Source organism: Urocampus carinirostris, chromosome 3, assembly GCF_059441175.1.
Source record: "Urocampus carinirostris isolate Australia breed hairy pipefish chromosome 3, RoL_Ucar_1.0, whole genome shotgun sequence".
NCBI lineage: Eukaryota > Metazoa > Chordata > Actinopteri > Syngnathiformes > Syngnathidae > Urocampus > Urocampus carinirostris.
In genome coordinates, this window is record NC_142351.1 from 34,716,563 (window position 1) to 34,730,886 (window position 14,324).

Consider the following 14,324-nt stretch of genomic DNA (forward strand, 5'->3'; position numbering starts at 1 on the left):
ACTTCTCACTTAGGATGCACAGATTATAAATCTGATATGTGGTGCTCCTTCCCTCCCTGAAATCTGCCTGTTCTTCAACTAGGATGTTTTCAATCTGAATTTAGTCTGTTCAGTAGGCCTTTACAATAACTTTACTTGCATGGCTGATGAGACTGATGGTTCTGAAGTTGGAACAGTTGAAGGTTTCCCTTCTTTGTTAGCATAATTACTAGTAATTTTGTCCATACAGATGGGAATTGTCCTGTTTACCAGATCTTTCTGCAAATCGTTGTTAGGTTGTCGATAGTTTGCTTACCAACATTTCGTATGAGTTCTGTTGGGATGTCGTCGATTCCTGGAGACTTTCCGTTTGTCCATCCATCCATCCATTGCCTTCCGCTTATCCGAGGTCGGGTCGCGGGGGCAGCAGCGTTAAAAGGGAAGCCCAGACGTCCCTATCCCCAGCCACCTCCTCCAGCTCATCCGACGGGACCCCGAGGCGTTCCCAAGCCAGCCGAGAGACATAGTCTCTCCAACGTGTCCTGGGCCGCCCCCAGGGCCTCTTGCCAGTGGGACATGCCCGGAACACCTCCCGAGGGAGGCGTCCAGGAGGCATCCTTATTAGATGCCCGAGCCACCTCAACTGGCTCAACGCGGAGGAGCAGTGGCTCTACACAGAGTCCCTCCCGGATGACTGAGCTTCTCACCTTATCTCTACGGGAGAACCCAGCCACCCTGCGGAGGAAACTCATTTCAGCCACTTGTATCCGGGATCGAGTTCTTTCGGTCATGACCCAAAGTTCATGACCATAGGTGAGGGTAGGAACGTAGATCGACCGGTAGATCGAGAGCTTTGCCTTTCGGCTCAGCTCCCTCTTCACCACGACAGGGTCCGAATGACGGCAGACGCTGCACCGACCCGTCTGTCGATCTCCCGTTCCATCCTACCCTCACTCGTGAACAAGACCCCAAGATACTTGAACTCCTCCACTTGGGGCAAGACCTCCTCCCCGACCCGGAGGGAGCATACTACCCTTTTACGACTGAGAACCATGGCCTCGGACTTGGAGGTGCTGATCCCCATCCCGGCCGCTTCACACTCGGCTGCGAATCGCTCCAGCGAGAGCTGAAGATCACGGCCTGAGGAAGCCAACAGCACCACGTCATCTGCAAAAAGCAGTGACGCAATGCTGAGGCCCCCAAACCGGACTCCATCCCCGCCAAGGCTGCGCCTAGAAATTCTGTCCATAAAAGTTATGAACAGAATCGGTGACAAAGGGCAGCCCTGGCGGAGCCCAACCCTCACCGGGAACGAATCCGACTTAGTGCCGGCAATGCGGACCAGACTCTGGCACCGGGCATACAGGGACCACACAGCCCGGATAAGACTGTGCGGTACCCCATACTCCCGAAGCACCCCCCACAGGGCCTCCCGAGGAACACGGTCAAATGCCTTCTCCAAGTCCACAAAACACATGTAGACCGGACAGGCAAACTCCCATGCACCCTCAAAGACCCTGAAGAGTGTATAGAGCTGGTCCAGTGTTCCACGGCCAGGACGAAAACCACACTGTTCCTCCTGAATCCGAGATTCGACTTCCTGGCGGACCCTCCTCTCCAGTACCCCTAAATAGACCTTACCAGGGAGGCTGAGAAGTGTGATTCCCCTGTAGTTGGAACACACTCTCCGGTCCCCCTTCTTAAAGACGGGAACCATCACCCCAGTCTGCCAGTCCAGAGGCACTGTCCCCGATGTCCACGCGATGTTGCAGAGGCGCGTCAACCATGACACGCCCACAACATCCAGAGCCTTAATGAAGTCCGGGCGGATCTCATCAACCCCCGGGGCCCTGCCACCGAGGAGTTTTTTGACAACCTCGGTGACTTCAACCCCAGTGATACGAGAGCCCAACCCAGAGTCCTCAGGCTCTGCTTCCCCAGAGGAAGACGTGCCGGTGGGATTGAGGAGGTCTTCGAAGTACTCCGCCCACCGATTCACAACGTCCCGGGTCAAGGTCAGCAGCGCCCCATCGGCACTATACACAGTGTCGATGGCACACTGCTTCCCCCCCTAAGACGTCGGATGGTGGACCAGAATTTCCTCGAACCCGTTCGGAAGTCGGCTTCCATGGCCTCGCCAAACTCCTCCCATGCCCGAGTTTTTGCCTCGGCAACCGCCAAGGCCGCATTCCGCTTAGCCAGCCGATACCTGCCAGCTGCTTCCAGAGTCCCACAGGCCAGGAAGGCCCGATAAGACTCCTTCTTCAGCTTGACGGCATCCCTCACCGCCGGTGACCACCAACGGGTCTGAGGGTTGCCGCTGCGGCAGGCACCGACTACCTTACGGCCACAGCTCCGATCAGCCGCCTCGACAATGGAGGCGCGGAACATGGTCCACTCGGACTCAATGTCCCCCGCCTCCCTCGGGACATGGGCGAAGTTCTGTCGGAGGTGTGAATTGAAACTTCTTCTGACAGGAGATTCTGCCAGCCGTTCCCAACAGACCCTCACAACACGCTTGGGTCTGCCGGGTCGGGCCGGCATCTTCCCCCACCATCAAAGCCAACTCACCACCAGGTGGTAATCAGTTGACAGCTCCGCCCCTCTCTTCACCCGAGTGTCCAGAACATGCGGCCGCAGGTCCGACGAAACGATGACAAAGTCGATCATCGAACTACGGCCTAGGGTGTCCTGGTGCCAAGTGCACATATGGACACCCTTATGTCTGAACATGGTGTTCATTATGGACAGACCGTGACGAGCACAGAAGTCCAATAACGAAACACCACTCGGGTTCAGGTCAGGGGGGCCGTTCTTCCCAATCACGCCCCTCCAGGTCTCACTGTCATTGCCCACGTGAGCGTTGAAGTCTCCCAGCAGTACGAGGGAGTCCCCAGGGGGCGCGCTCTCAAGCACACCCTCTAAGGACTCCAAGAAAGGTGGGTACTCCGAACTGCTATTTGGTGCATAAGCACAAACAACAGTCAGGACCCGTCCCCCCACCCGAAGGCGGAGGGAGGCTACCCTCTCGTCTACCGGGGTGAACCCCAACGTACAGGCGCCGAGCCGTGGAGCAATTAATATGCCCACACCGGCTCTGCGCCTCTCACCACGGGCAACTCCAGAGTGGAAGAGAGTCCAACCCCTCTCGAGAGGACTGGTACCAGAGCCCAAGCCGTGCCCAAGCTGTGCGTAGAGGTGAGTCCGACTATATCTAGTCCACACACTGTAGTTGGAACACCCCTCCCTTGGCTGCTACCCAGCTCTCTGTGCACCCGACCCCTTTGGCCCCTCCTACAGGTGGTGAGCCCATGGGAAGAGGGTCCCACGTCGTCCCTTCGGGCTGTGCCCGGCCGGCCCCCGTGGGTAGGGGTCGGGCCACCAGGCGCTCGCCAGCGGACCCCACCTCTAGGACTTTGCAGATGAGACTTTCAGTTTGTCAGTGAGCTAATTGCTGCCTCTACTTCTCTGAGGTTAGAATGGTCGTCTCTTCCTCTTGGGCCAGAATTTTTAATCACTTCATGGTTTCCCTGTGTCGGGTGGTAGTAGAGTTTGGAGGAGTATTCTGTCCATCTATTCATGATCTTTTTTCCTTCAGTTAGCTTCTTCAACGACTCATTCTGAAAGCTTTTTGTTTGTGTGAGATATTTTACAATCTGGAAGCTTTTCTTTGAATTATTCTTGTTGAGGCCCTTTTTTAACTCTGTGCATTTGGTCTTTGATCCATATCTTCTCTCACGCATTTTCAAATTTTCTCGTTGGCTGCTCCTCTAGGGCTGTTTCTTTAGCTCTTCCCTGTTGTTGCACTGTTGGATAATTTTGTTGGTAGCCAACGGCTTCATCTTCTTCCTGTGTTTTCCTACAATTTATTTTGCTGCTTCAGTCTTCATCTCTGAGAACCTAGTGGTCAGGGTTTCGACATTTTCATCCAAGGTGAGCAAAGGAGAAAACTTCCCGCTGATAAAAGCTTGGAACCTCTCGACCACCTGTGGGTCTTTCATGCTCAAGGTCAGACTCGATCTGTGGGATCCGTGACTAATCGGAAGTTCATCATGACCAGGACCATAATGCAGTTAACCTGAATGTGGTGGATTTCATCCGGATGGTGCCATGTTCTGGAGTTGTTGTGGTTGCCAAGAGTTTTTGCCAGTACCAAGTTTCTGTAACTAGCTAGTTCAAGAAGTCGTTGTCCCCTTTGATTGGTTTGTAGGTTAGAGCTTGTTCTACATGTTTTCTTCCAGTCTCTAGGGGGCATTCACACCAATTGGGGCATTCCAGTCGCCTTTCAAGATCATATCTTCCTTCGGTGCTTGTCGGTAATGTCTTGAACCTAGGCATAAAAGTCCTCAGTTTATTCGCCACTGTGTTCCAAGATTGGTGTAAGGGCCTGGATGACTGTGATATTGAACGGCAAGGCATTGAGGTGTATTGTGTTGAGCCTGCTTGAGATTGGGCGACATCCTAATGCAGAAGCCCTGATGTTTTTGTGCACTAAGAATCCCACACCATACATGTGTTTGTTAACTTCTATACTGTAGTAGAAAACATGGTGCTCATCAGTTGTCATTTCTGCAAAGTTTTCCCATCTGGACCCAAAAGTTCCCAAGGATATGTTTCCATCTTGTTTACAAGTTCTCTTAACTTTCCTTGTTGTTCAATACCATATCATTAAAACAATAACTGAGGAGCCAATTGGGAGCCAAAAGAGCCAGCTCTTCTCAGTGAGTCGAGCCAAAAGAGCCAGTTTACTAAATAGAGCCGTCCTCTAGGGTGCGACCAGTAGGAGGCGGTGATGCTTCACACAACAGCGCCATATCGTCCTTGTCACGCATGTTTTTTATTTTGAACTTCATTTATTGCGTGGTCAATAGTCAGACTGCCAAGAAACTTTACACAAAACTCAAGCATTTTACTGACTTTGAAAACACAGCACTAAAATGAACACATTTTAAAGTATTTCGAGCACCCATACAAACCTTGAGTACTTCACCTATTAGAAAAGAATTACCCTTTACTTTCATTTTCATTTGGTAATATAACAATTTTTTGGGTGATTGTCATTCAATAAGTATTCAAATCATTTAAAATCCAGAAATGATTCAGTATCAACCTCAGTCATCAACTGAATAAAATTGAAAATGAAAATGTATATAGAAATCTTAATAAATAAGAGGTTTCGGGCATTAAGCACAGTTTAATACTAAATTTCTTTAAAATTATTATCAAAATCATTCCATGGCCTTTGTTCAACAAGAAGTCCTCGTGAATGTAACAATACCCTATTTGTTTTTTAAATTACAAAAAAGGCAGTTTTAGGTATCAATTTTTTTCCTTACCTAAAGTGTTGAAGACACCATCAGCTTCCTCTTTAATTTGCTCATCCAGCCGCTCCATGTTCTGCACCAGTAATGCAACTACCTGGCCTTCCAGCTGCAAACAAATAATTTGACTTTTGTTCAGTTCTGTATTTGAAGTTTTTTACAAGTGTTCCTTACCATCTTCACATCAACAAAATGTAGACCAATTGCTGTTTAAACCGGAAACAGTGCAAATACAATATTCTTTACTTGCATTTTTCTGTAAAATAATAAGATACTTCTTATATTTTAGAAATAATTCTTGAACATTTGTTTGCTGCAACCCATTCGGAAACTGATTTTTTTACTAGCTTGACTACAGTGAGCACTCCATGTTTCATTATTTAAATATATGTGATTTAAATTTCAGGTTTGGACCCAGAGTTTTCCACAGAAACTATCCCTCTAAAGATACACCTCTCCATGTAGGCATTTGCCAGGCTAAAGAAAAAAGAAGGCCGGAGCCTGAAGCCGGATATTCAAATAAATCTCACATGGTGCTGTCCTGCTAGATAAAAGTATGACTACACAAAAAAGAGAGAGACAGTCCACATTGATTTATTAGCCTCTAAGGATGGTCAAGGATCTTTCAGATTCATCTTATCGAGGTGACCACCTGGCCTTCTAGCAACAAGGACAGAGGACTTGAAGGCATTACAGCAAGTAAAGAGACAAATGGGCCCAACCTTCCCCTTCTGTTCTCAAAGAGTCGCCGGAAGGATGCTGCATATTGCTCAATTGCCCAGTAAATGGACCAAATTTTTATGTCATGAGTGTTAAAAAGCAACCCGCATTATTGTCTTGAACAATATTAGATCAAGCCAACAAACCATGTCAAAACAATAAAAAGCAGTTGGGGTTGTCTGTCATCACTGCTATTTCTGGATGATGTAGTTTTGTCAACCTCACTAAACTTAAAGAAATGCCAGGGAAAGGAGAGCTTGTTCGTGGCATTTACAAATCTGTGGTCATAGCGCTCATTCGAGGGCATTGTTAATCATCATGTGGAGGGGTTTATCCACTGTACATAGCCTATCTATCTATCTATCTACCTTGGTCATATCCCTCAAGAGGGGTGACCAACAGCAAGACACACGCATACAATAACAAAGAAAATAAAAGGGAAATAAATAACAACAACAACAACAAAAACCAACACAAAATTTTTTGGACCATGGCCAACCCAATTGTCCAAACACCCAAACAAGTTAGGCACCTCGGCACCCAAGTTGGTCAGGCTTTCGTCCCTCCAGATGAAACGGGACACCAGAAAGCGGCCATGTCACTCGGGTCGGGGTGACACAACACACTTTTTTGTTCAACAGCAGGGCCCGACAGCTTTCACTGGTTTACCCCTGCCTCATCATACGGGTGCCCAGCCCATCCTTAAGAATGCGTCCACAATCCCACTATCCTTTCACAACACCTCTCCACTCATTCCTATCACTAACAAGAGCTCTAGCCTCCATTATATTTAGACCTCTTTCCTGCAGTGCACTCATAACACCATCCATCCACGTCAATCGCGGCCTTCCTCTTGGTACCAAAATACCCCATTTAGGGCTTGTGATATCTACTGGATGTGGGTCAGAAATCTTTACAGTGGGTTTGTGTCATTTCTAAGATTAATCAGAATATGATTTAGAAAATCAGTTCAAAAGTAATTAATTTTTATCCATGCATTTCATCAATCTTATTTCTAGCCCTTGGCTATGTAGACAGCAAGGCTGTCAAGATTTCTGACCTACATCCAGTACATATCACAAGCCCTAAATGAGCTACTTTGGTCATGTTAAGTACGTAAAACGGGAGTAGCTTAAACAACAAGGCTTGGAGCACACCGTTGTCCTCAGAGGGAAACTGAAGGCAACAACACAAGCCAAGTGATTCAGGAAGTTGTACACTGCATTCATTTTTAACAACCCAATCAACATAATGTACAGTATTACATTTATATTTTAGCTCATATTTGTGGTATCACCTTAAACTGCAATTTTTAGGTGGCAATTCAAATGGAACATTTTCAACATTTGTGACCTTCTCGAAGTACTATACTTTTTCTAATCGAATAAATGTGGACCACTGTTGTTTCCCTGAAGGGTGCTTTTTCATAAACAGTGCCTCATGACAGTTGCTATGTTTAGAGGCCAAACAGCTATCAAGCAGCAAAGGGCCAAGCATTGTCCTTTAATCTTCTTGCTCCTTAATACGTCTTAAAAGGAGTGTGGCGATACACCTGGAGAACCAAGTCAATGACCAAGTAACAAAAATTACAAAGGTGTCTTGTTCTTTATGTTATAAGCCAAAACTACACAAACATATGTTGAATGTATCTGCTATCCTTGTACAGACACTTGAAAGTTTTTAGATAAATTCAAAACACATTTTTTCCGCACATTCCACAAAATAAATCATAGGATGTTAAACTCGCTTACCAGTGCATCGATAAGGATCTCTGCACCCTCCTCGCTCTCATTAAGTGTGTCGATGTCTGTTAGCTCTTGGAGTAGATCCACCACTGCGATGGCAACATGTAGATCAGGCTAAGGACAAATGGGCTAAAAACTTTTTAAACATTAGCGTTTTTTTCCATATTTATTTAGTGAAACAAGCACTTACAAAACATCTTTAGCAAATGGCTCCCTCTGATGAAGTTTACTCACTTTGTCATTATTTTCTTGCCAGAGTATTGTTCACAATATGCAGGTGGCATATATCAAGATATATATATATATATATATATATATATATATATATATATATACACATATATTTTTTAGGCAGTTAAGAAAATCCTTAGGGAGTCACAAAACCTTTTTGTAAAATTATTTCTCTTGGGATTTACAGGTAAAGACAGATAGTGATAAAAAGATAATGCTAATTATAGTGAAATAATCTTGACCACCACATATAATAAAAACGTTCAATAAAAGGCGATAATTTAGGCAGTAATTACACCACCAGACCAGGGGAAAAAACTGTGTCGCTAATGCAATGAAAACACAAGTTCCAGACTAAAATTTATTTCGCAGAAATGGCGGTAAAGCAGCTCTCACACAGTAAACACGAAAGGACTACAACGTGGTCAAAATGAGCTATAAAAAGAACTAGGACACCCAGCAGACCCACTCAAAGCATGCTGAAATAGTCATCATCTTCTATTGTTTGGAGGTATTTTGGTTACGCAAGAGTCCGATTTAAAAAAAAAAAAGAAAAAGAGTGGCGACGTGCCGACAACATTTGCCGACAGACGATTTGTTCAATGTTCGTTATATTTGTGAAATGCCGTGAAATGGTTTGTCACCATGTGTCTTTGTTCTTACATAAAAAAACTAGTTAAAGCTGTATCAGATTTATTTAACTTTCACTCAGGAGCAAAAAATACACATAAAATGTCTAAGGAAAAAAAGACAAGATAATTATTGATATCTACCGACGAAAAATGTTTTATTGTGATAACCTTTTTTGTCATATCGCCCAGGCCTAGTTCATTGGTGTATCACAAAAAGGATATCAGTGTTCTCATGGCTGAGAAGACCCATTAGTGAGTGAACAGAATTGAGCTCCACGAGCAGGTGATAGAGATCAGGCATGGTAGCAATGACATGCATTTCCTGTATAATGTCATTTAGATCCAGCTCTGACTCCATAAACCTGGACAAAGAAATGAAAAAATGGTTACAATGATTGTGTTATCAAGTTGTCTGGAAGGATCTCGTTAGTGGTCTTACTTCTCTGGATTGTCGGGGAACTTAATCCTGAGCTCCTGGTTTTTGTAGGACCGTTTTTCAAAAGTCAGGATCATTTTTTTCACAGAGCTCTCATCCACTGGCTCTGCCTTTTTGATGCAAGCATAAACAGCAGGTAAAGGATAAGAGCAAAACAAGAAAAAAACCTTTTGTCGAGGCGACACTTGGCCGCCTGCAGAAGCACAAAGACACTAATTACGTGATACGAGTCCGAATTTCGGTACTATTGACGTTTACTCGAAAAAGGTTCAGTGTCTAGACTCCTGATGGGTTAAAATTATAAGCACATTCGATATGATGGCCACATAATGATTGATTAGGACATTTCAAGACAAATTTAAGGAAATACTCAATAAAAAAAAAGAAAATGTCATTATTTTAAATACAGTTAGTTCCATTATATATCACTTCAATTAATAAAAAAAAAACCTGGACCACAAAATTTAACTGACAAAAAAAGGTTGTATATTTCAGATAAAGGTTGGGGCAAACAGTCCCCAAATGTCATACCTGATCTTGGGGGATTAAATGAGCATTAACCAGTGTCTGAAACTCATGACAAAAAATTCCCGGACACCAGGGCAGACAACTCTGAAAAGTTGCCTTCCCCATTTTTCCCAACTTGAAACACAATAAGACGACTACTCGCCCAAAAAAACAAAAAACATTGTTGCAAGGTATTAAGGATTGATAATCAGGATATATAACAGAACACTTTAAAATTATGTTTATTATAAATTTACTTATAACATTCATTGGATGGATATGACATCGCTGTTTTCTAACTGCCATCAGTATGTACTGTAAATTCCGGACTATAAGCCGCTACTTTTTTCCCAAACTTTCAACCCTGCGGCTTATTCAGTGATGCGGCCAATTTATGTAATTTTTCTAACGGCCGCCAGCAGCGCTTGAGTACAAAAGGTAAGATTTAGACCGGTGGAATATATGCGCTGAGGAAGACTGCAACTTCTTGGCTTGTGCACAAATTAAATTAGCCATGAGGCTCTTTAACTCCACCCGGCGGAGTAAAGGCCCACATTAAACCACACTCCCTACATTGCATATTACCGTACTTTTATTGCAGTGTGTATTTTATGTAGCACTATTTAAATACTCTATACAACATGCTACAGTGGGTATTAGCACGTCACATTGGGTATTTGTATATTGTATTCCTTTTGCTTTATTATTGTTTTGTTCTCAGCGGAGAGATGCTGCTGGAAATGTGAATTTCCCTGCGGGGATGAATAAAGTATCTATCTATCTATCTATCATGCAAAATGCAAAAAGAAAGGCACATGACGCAGCTTTCAAGCTAAAAGCAATCGAGCAGTCCCATAAAGAAGGAAACAGAGCTACTGCACGTAAACTTTACCAGACCCAGTTACTGTGTTGCGAGCGTGTTTTAGAATAAGGGAACGTGGGACGACGTCTATATGACAAAGTTTCTTTCCGACACTGAGGAAAATGACTTTGATGGCTTTAGTTCTAAGGAGGATGATGAGGACGGTTTACCGTGATTTTTACAAGTACGGTATGTTTTTTTAACAGACCGGCAACTGGGGCGGCAGTAGCTCAGGAGGTAGAGCGATCGTTTTAGGATTAAGGGATCCCAGTTCGAATCCCGGCTTGTCCGTGTTACATGTCGAAGTGTCCTTGGGTAAGACACTGAACCCCCAGAACCCCCAATAAGCAGGTTAGCGCCTTGCATGGCTGCACAGATCACGGCCGCTATCGGGAAATGTGAAGCACAATGTAAAGCGCTCTGGGAAGTCATTGACTTGAAAAGCGCTATATAAATGCAGATCATTTCATTTCACCCGTTTACTGTGTTGCGAGCGTGTTGCTAGCGTGTTGCTACCATTAACTGCCCTGTCACAGGCACCGTTTGGGATGAAAGTTATATTATTATTATTAAAGCTTTGAAAACTCTCTCGGAGTACTGTCTTTCTTTATAAATATGTGTAACCATGTATAATAAGTATTTGCAACTGTATATTTTTGTAATGTATTTATTTGTATTTATTTTAGAAACTTATTCTGATATGTTTTGCATGGGCGAATGAGAAAGAAGGGGCGGAGCAAACGCGGGCTGATGGGAAGTGGAGTAAAGGTGAGACGTGTTTGTGGACGCGTGGACCTTTGGAAATATACACTTTTTTCCTTGGATTACTTTCTACGGGACCCGGACTCTGCAAGTCTGCATCAAACCTTAAGTACCGGTATCATTTTCCGTGCATTTTGCCGGCTGTGATTTTTGGACTGTGTACTTTAATGAAGGACATTGTGAATGAATGTTAATTGCTGTTAAAAGCGTCGATAAGAACTCATATTGTTGGGATATGATATAATGAAATTGTGTGTTTAATTGCTGTTAAAAATGTCAGAAAAAAATTGTTAAAACGACAGATATAACGAAATTGTGAATAAGCTTAATTGCTGTTAAAATTGTCGAGAAAAATTGTTCAAACCTCACATTGTTTATTTGCTGTTAATAGTGTCAATAAAATTGTTCAAACCAAACCAAAAACTCAGTTTCAATCGCGGGACTTAAAGTCGAGTTTGGGTTAATTTTGTGTTTGTGTTACATTTTTCAATGTGGGCGCGTGCGGCTTATATACAGGTGCGGCTTGTGCAAGTACAAAATCGGTTTTCCTCTTAAGATGTGGTGGGTGCGGCTTATAATCAGGTGCGCTGTATAGTCCGGAATTTACGGTACTTGTATTTACTCATCTTCATTCATGCAATGTTTGCATTGCGTCATCTGCTACAGGCTACGTCAACTCTCTTTCCACAATGCTTTTAATGTACGTTTACGTTTTGTAGCGTCATAAATTTTGTTAGCTTCTTTTGAATATTTCTTCTGGGGCTGAGGTTTTGGCTTGATTCCTAACCACTTCTCCATTTTTCTTGTGTTCTCTGTGAGTCTACTTTGGAAAACGATATGCAAATGCACGACCTTATAACGCTCGGGAAAGTCCGGAAGCAAGAAGTTATTCAATGCAGGCTTCTGATCGGCTGCAGAGTATGCAAATTGCCAAACGAACCGAAATTCCGAAACCGAATGAAGATTTCGAAGTCGTAATAAAGCAAATGTTTGAGTGGAAAAAAATATATATTTTTTTTGTTGGTTTGTTTTTTGCTTCTTGAAAAAGTTGTTGTCCACCCGCGCGGAGACGTTTTGAAAGTTGTACGCCTGACCTAAAAGATGCACGCCCCGGGCGTCCGGCCAGGCGTTATTTGAGACACTCCATTAACACATAACTTGGACAAACCTTACAAAACCTTGGCAACTATGAATGATTTATTCTTTTTCTATTGTACATCGGTTGAGATTATCTTTTGAATGGATGCTAGTTAGTCAGTTAGACAAAGATTTAGTACAATTATAATGGAAGTGATTTTGTCAAAAGCTCTGTTGTACATTTTTGTTGAAAAAAATATAATGTATTTACCCTCGGCAAACAAAAAATGTTAAAATTTACTTTATTAATTAACATTGTAACAAATAACCAGTTGAAATAAAATGTTTACAAAAATAGGTCTCTATCTCTTTGTTTTGATTTCTTGGATTGTATTTAATGTTTTAGAAAGTTTTAGATTGCATTGCATTTAAGTTATTTGGGAATCAAGTAAATCAACTTCCATGGATATAATTTTAAGGAGTTCGTAATACAGTAAAACATGGAAAATCTCAAATTAATATTTATAGAATGGTTATATGGCCGTTTTGAAAAGTTTACTTCCAGAGTTCAATGGTAAGTGTGAAAATGTGGCATTTCTCTTAAGAAACAGCAATTGTCTGATCTTTCACCTATTGATCAAGATTGGCTACTTTCCATGAAAAGTAAGCTATGTGATGAAAATATGTCCAAGTCTTTCATTGCCCATTGATTAAAAAAACATGAGGGGCAGTTTGTCCTTTGAAGCTTACGGTTAACTACACTAGCTGTTGTACAGTGTAGCATACCATCCAAACCTGCCAAGATTTTTGTGAAACCAATTGAATTGACCATACAATTTTATTGGTATTGGACAGTTTATCGTGTTTAAAAAGTCCTGCCAGCAAGCCAAATCCATGCAAAAATAAATGAAGAAAATCCCTCGGCTTCAAAACAAACAAATATGTGTATGCACGGTACAGTGTGATTTCAGATTTCTGTCAATTAATGCCATCTACCTCTGGATCGTCTTCATCTTGGTCCATCAATTTTTCCAAAATCTTCTTGCGGTCCATATTTGAATCATCATTGCCCTTTAAATCAGCTCCTCCCTCAATGCCTGCTCCTGTCGCATCTCTATGCCTAGCATGAGACAGCTTTTGTTGTTTTGCACTTCGCTGATCTTCCTCTCCTGCATTATCTTCTCTAGAACGTGTTGCTCCTCTGTCAGGCTGTGGACGAGGAAAATAGCAAAGGTAAAAGGTAAATATTTTCTCAAAATACTGTTCTCCGTATTGTTTGCTGAACAGATGAACTGAGCGCAGGAACTTATACGATTGCGACCACTACAGAAAACAAAACTTTTTTTTCCTGTTAACGGAGTTTGGATTATCTCTTCTCAGCCTTCACTTGAGAACATCCTAACGCACATGGCTTTGTCTTAAACGTGCGCGATAGCTACGGACATGGATCCTTTTGAAGAAACAAGATAACATCCTCTCCTGTCAGAAAACATGTAAAATTCAAAACAAAGAGCAAACCAGAACAAGCAAAAGCTTAAACAAGCGACTACACACAACTCAATGGACTCACGTTGTAAGTGTTTTTAGCAAGTGAGCAACACTGGGTACATTGAAGTAGTAAGACTTTAATTCATACCTGGTAATTCAAAAGTTCTCCAACATCCATATTCCCTGTTTTAAAAACGTCAACGGATGACTATAGAGCAATTTCGGGAATTAAATAATGATGCCCTGACTTCCCTAACGAGTGAGTGACCGTAGCTTGCCTTGCCGCACTCGTGTGCCGTAAAGCCGCTGAGAGGTGTCGTTAAGACAAGATACTGTCGCAACCCTAAATCCAATCCTTACTAAGAGATTCACTAGAAACAAAAATGCAATATAAAAAATATCATTTGTAATATTAGGTCAAAATTTCTGCCTTTAGGATCAAATCCCTAAATGCCCGTGCAAAAATTGCATCGTTTGACCATTTTTTAAAATGTAATCCCATGCTGAAATTTTACTTAACAGCTACAAATTATATTATCATAATACCACAAGGGATTTTAATGA

At 42.9% G+C, this 14,324-nt stretch overlaps 1 protein-coding gene across 1 annotated transcript in view; it reads right to left on the reverse strand.

Moving 5' to 3' along the window:
• ctnnbl1 (catenin, beta like 1) overlaps positions 1–14,077 on the reverse strand; it is a 47,800-nt gene extending 33,723 nt beyond the window's left edge. The window contains exons 1-6 of the mRNA XM_088331601.1: positions 13,909–14,077; positions 13,269–13,481; positions 9,068–9,174; positions 8,849–8,990; positions 7,772–7,867; positions 5,316–5,409 (exon numbers count right to left, since the gene is read on the reverse strand). Coding sequence (XP_088187727.1) covers positions 5,316–5,409; positions 7,772–7,867; positions 8,849–8,990; positions 9,068–9,174; positions 13,269–13,481; positions 13,909–13,938 — 682 coding nt within the window. The 5' untranslated portion in view covers positions 13,939–14,077. The remainder of the gene's footprint in view (positions 1–5,315; positions 5,410–7,771; positions 7,868–8,848; positions 8,991–9,067; positions 9,175–13,268; positions 13,482–13,908) is intronic.
• Between the last annotated feature and the right edge of the window lie 247 nt (positions 14,078–14,324).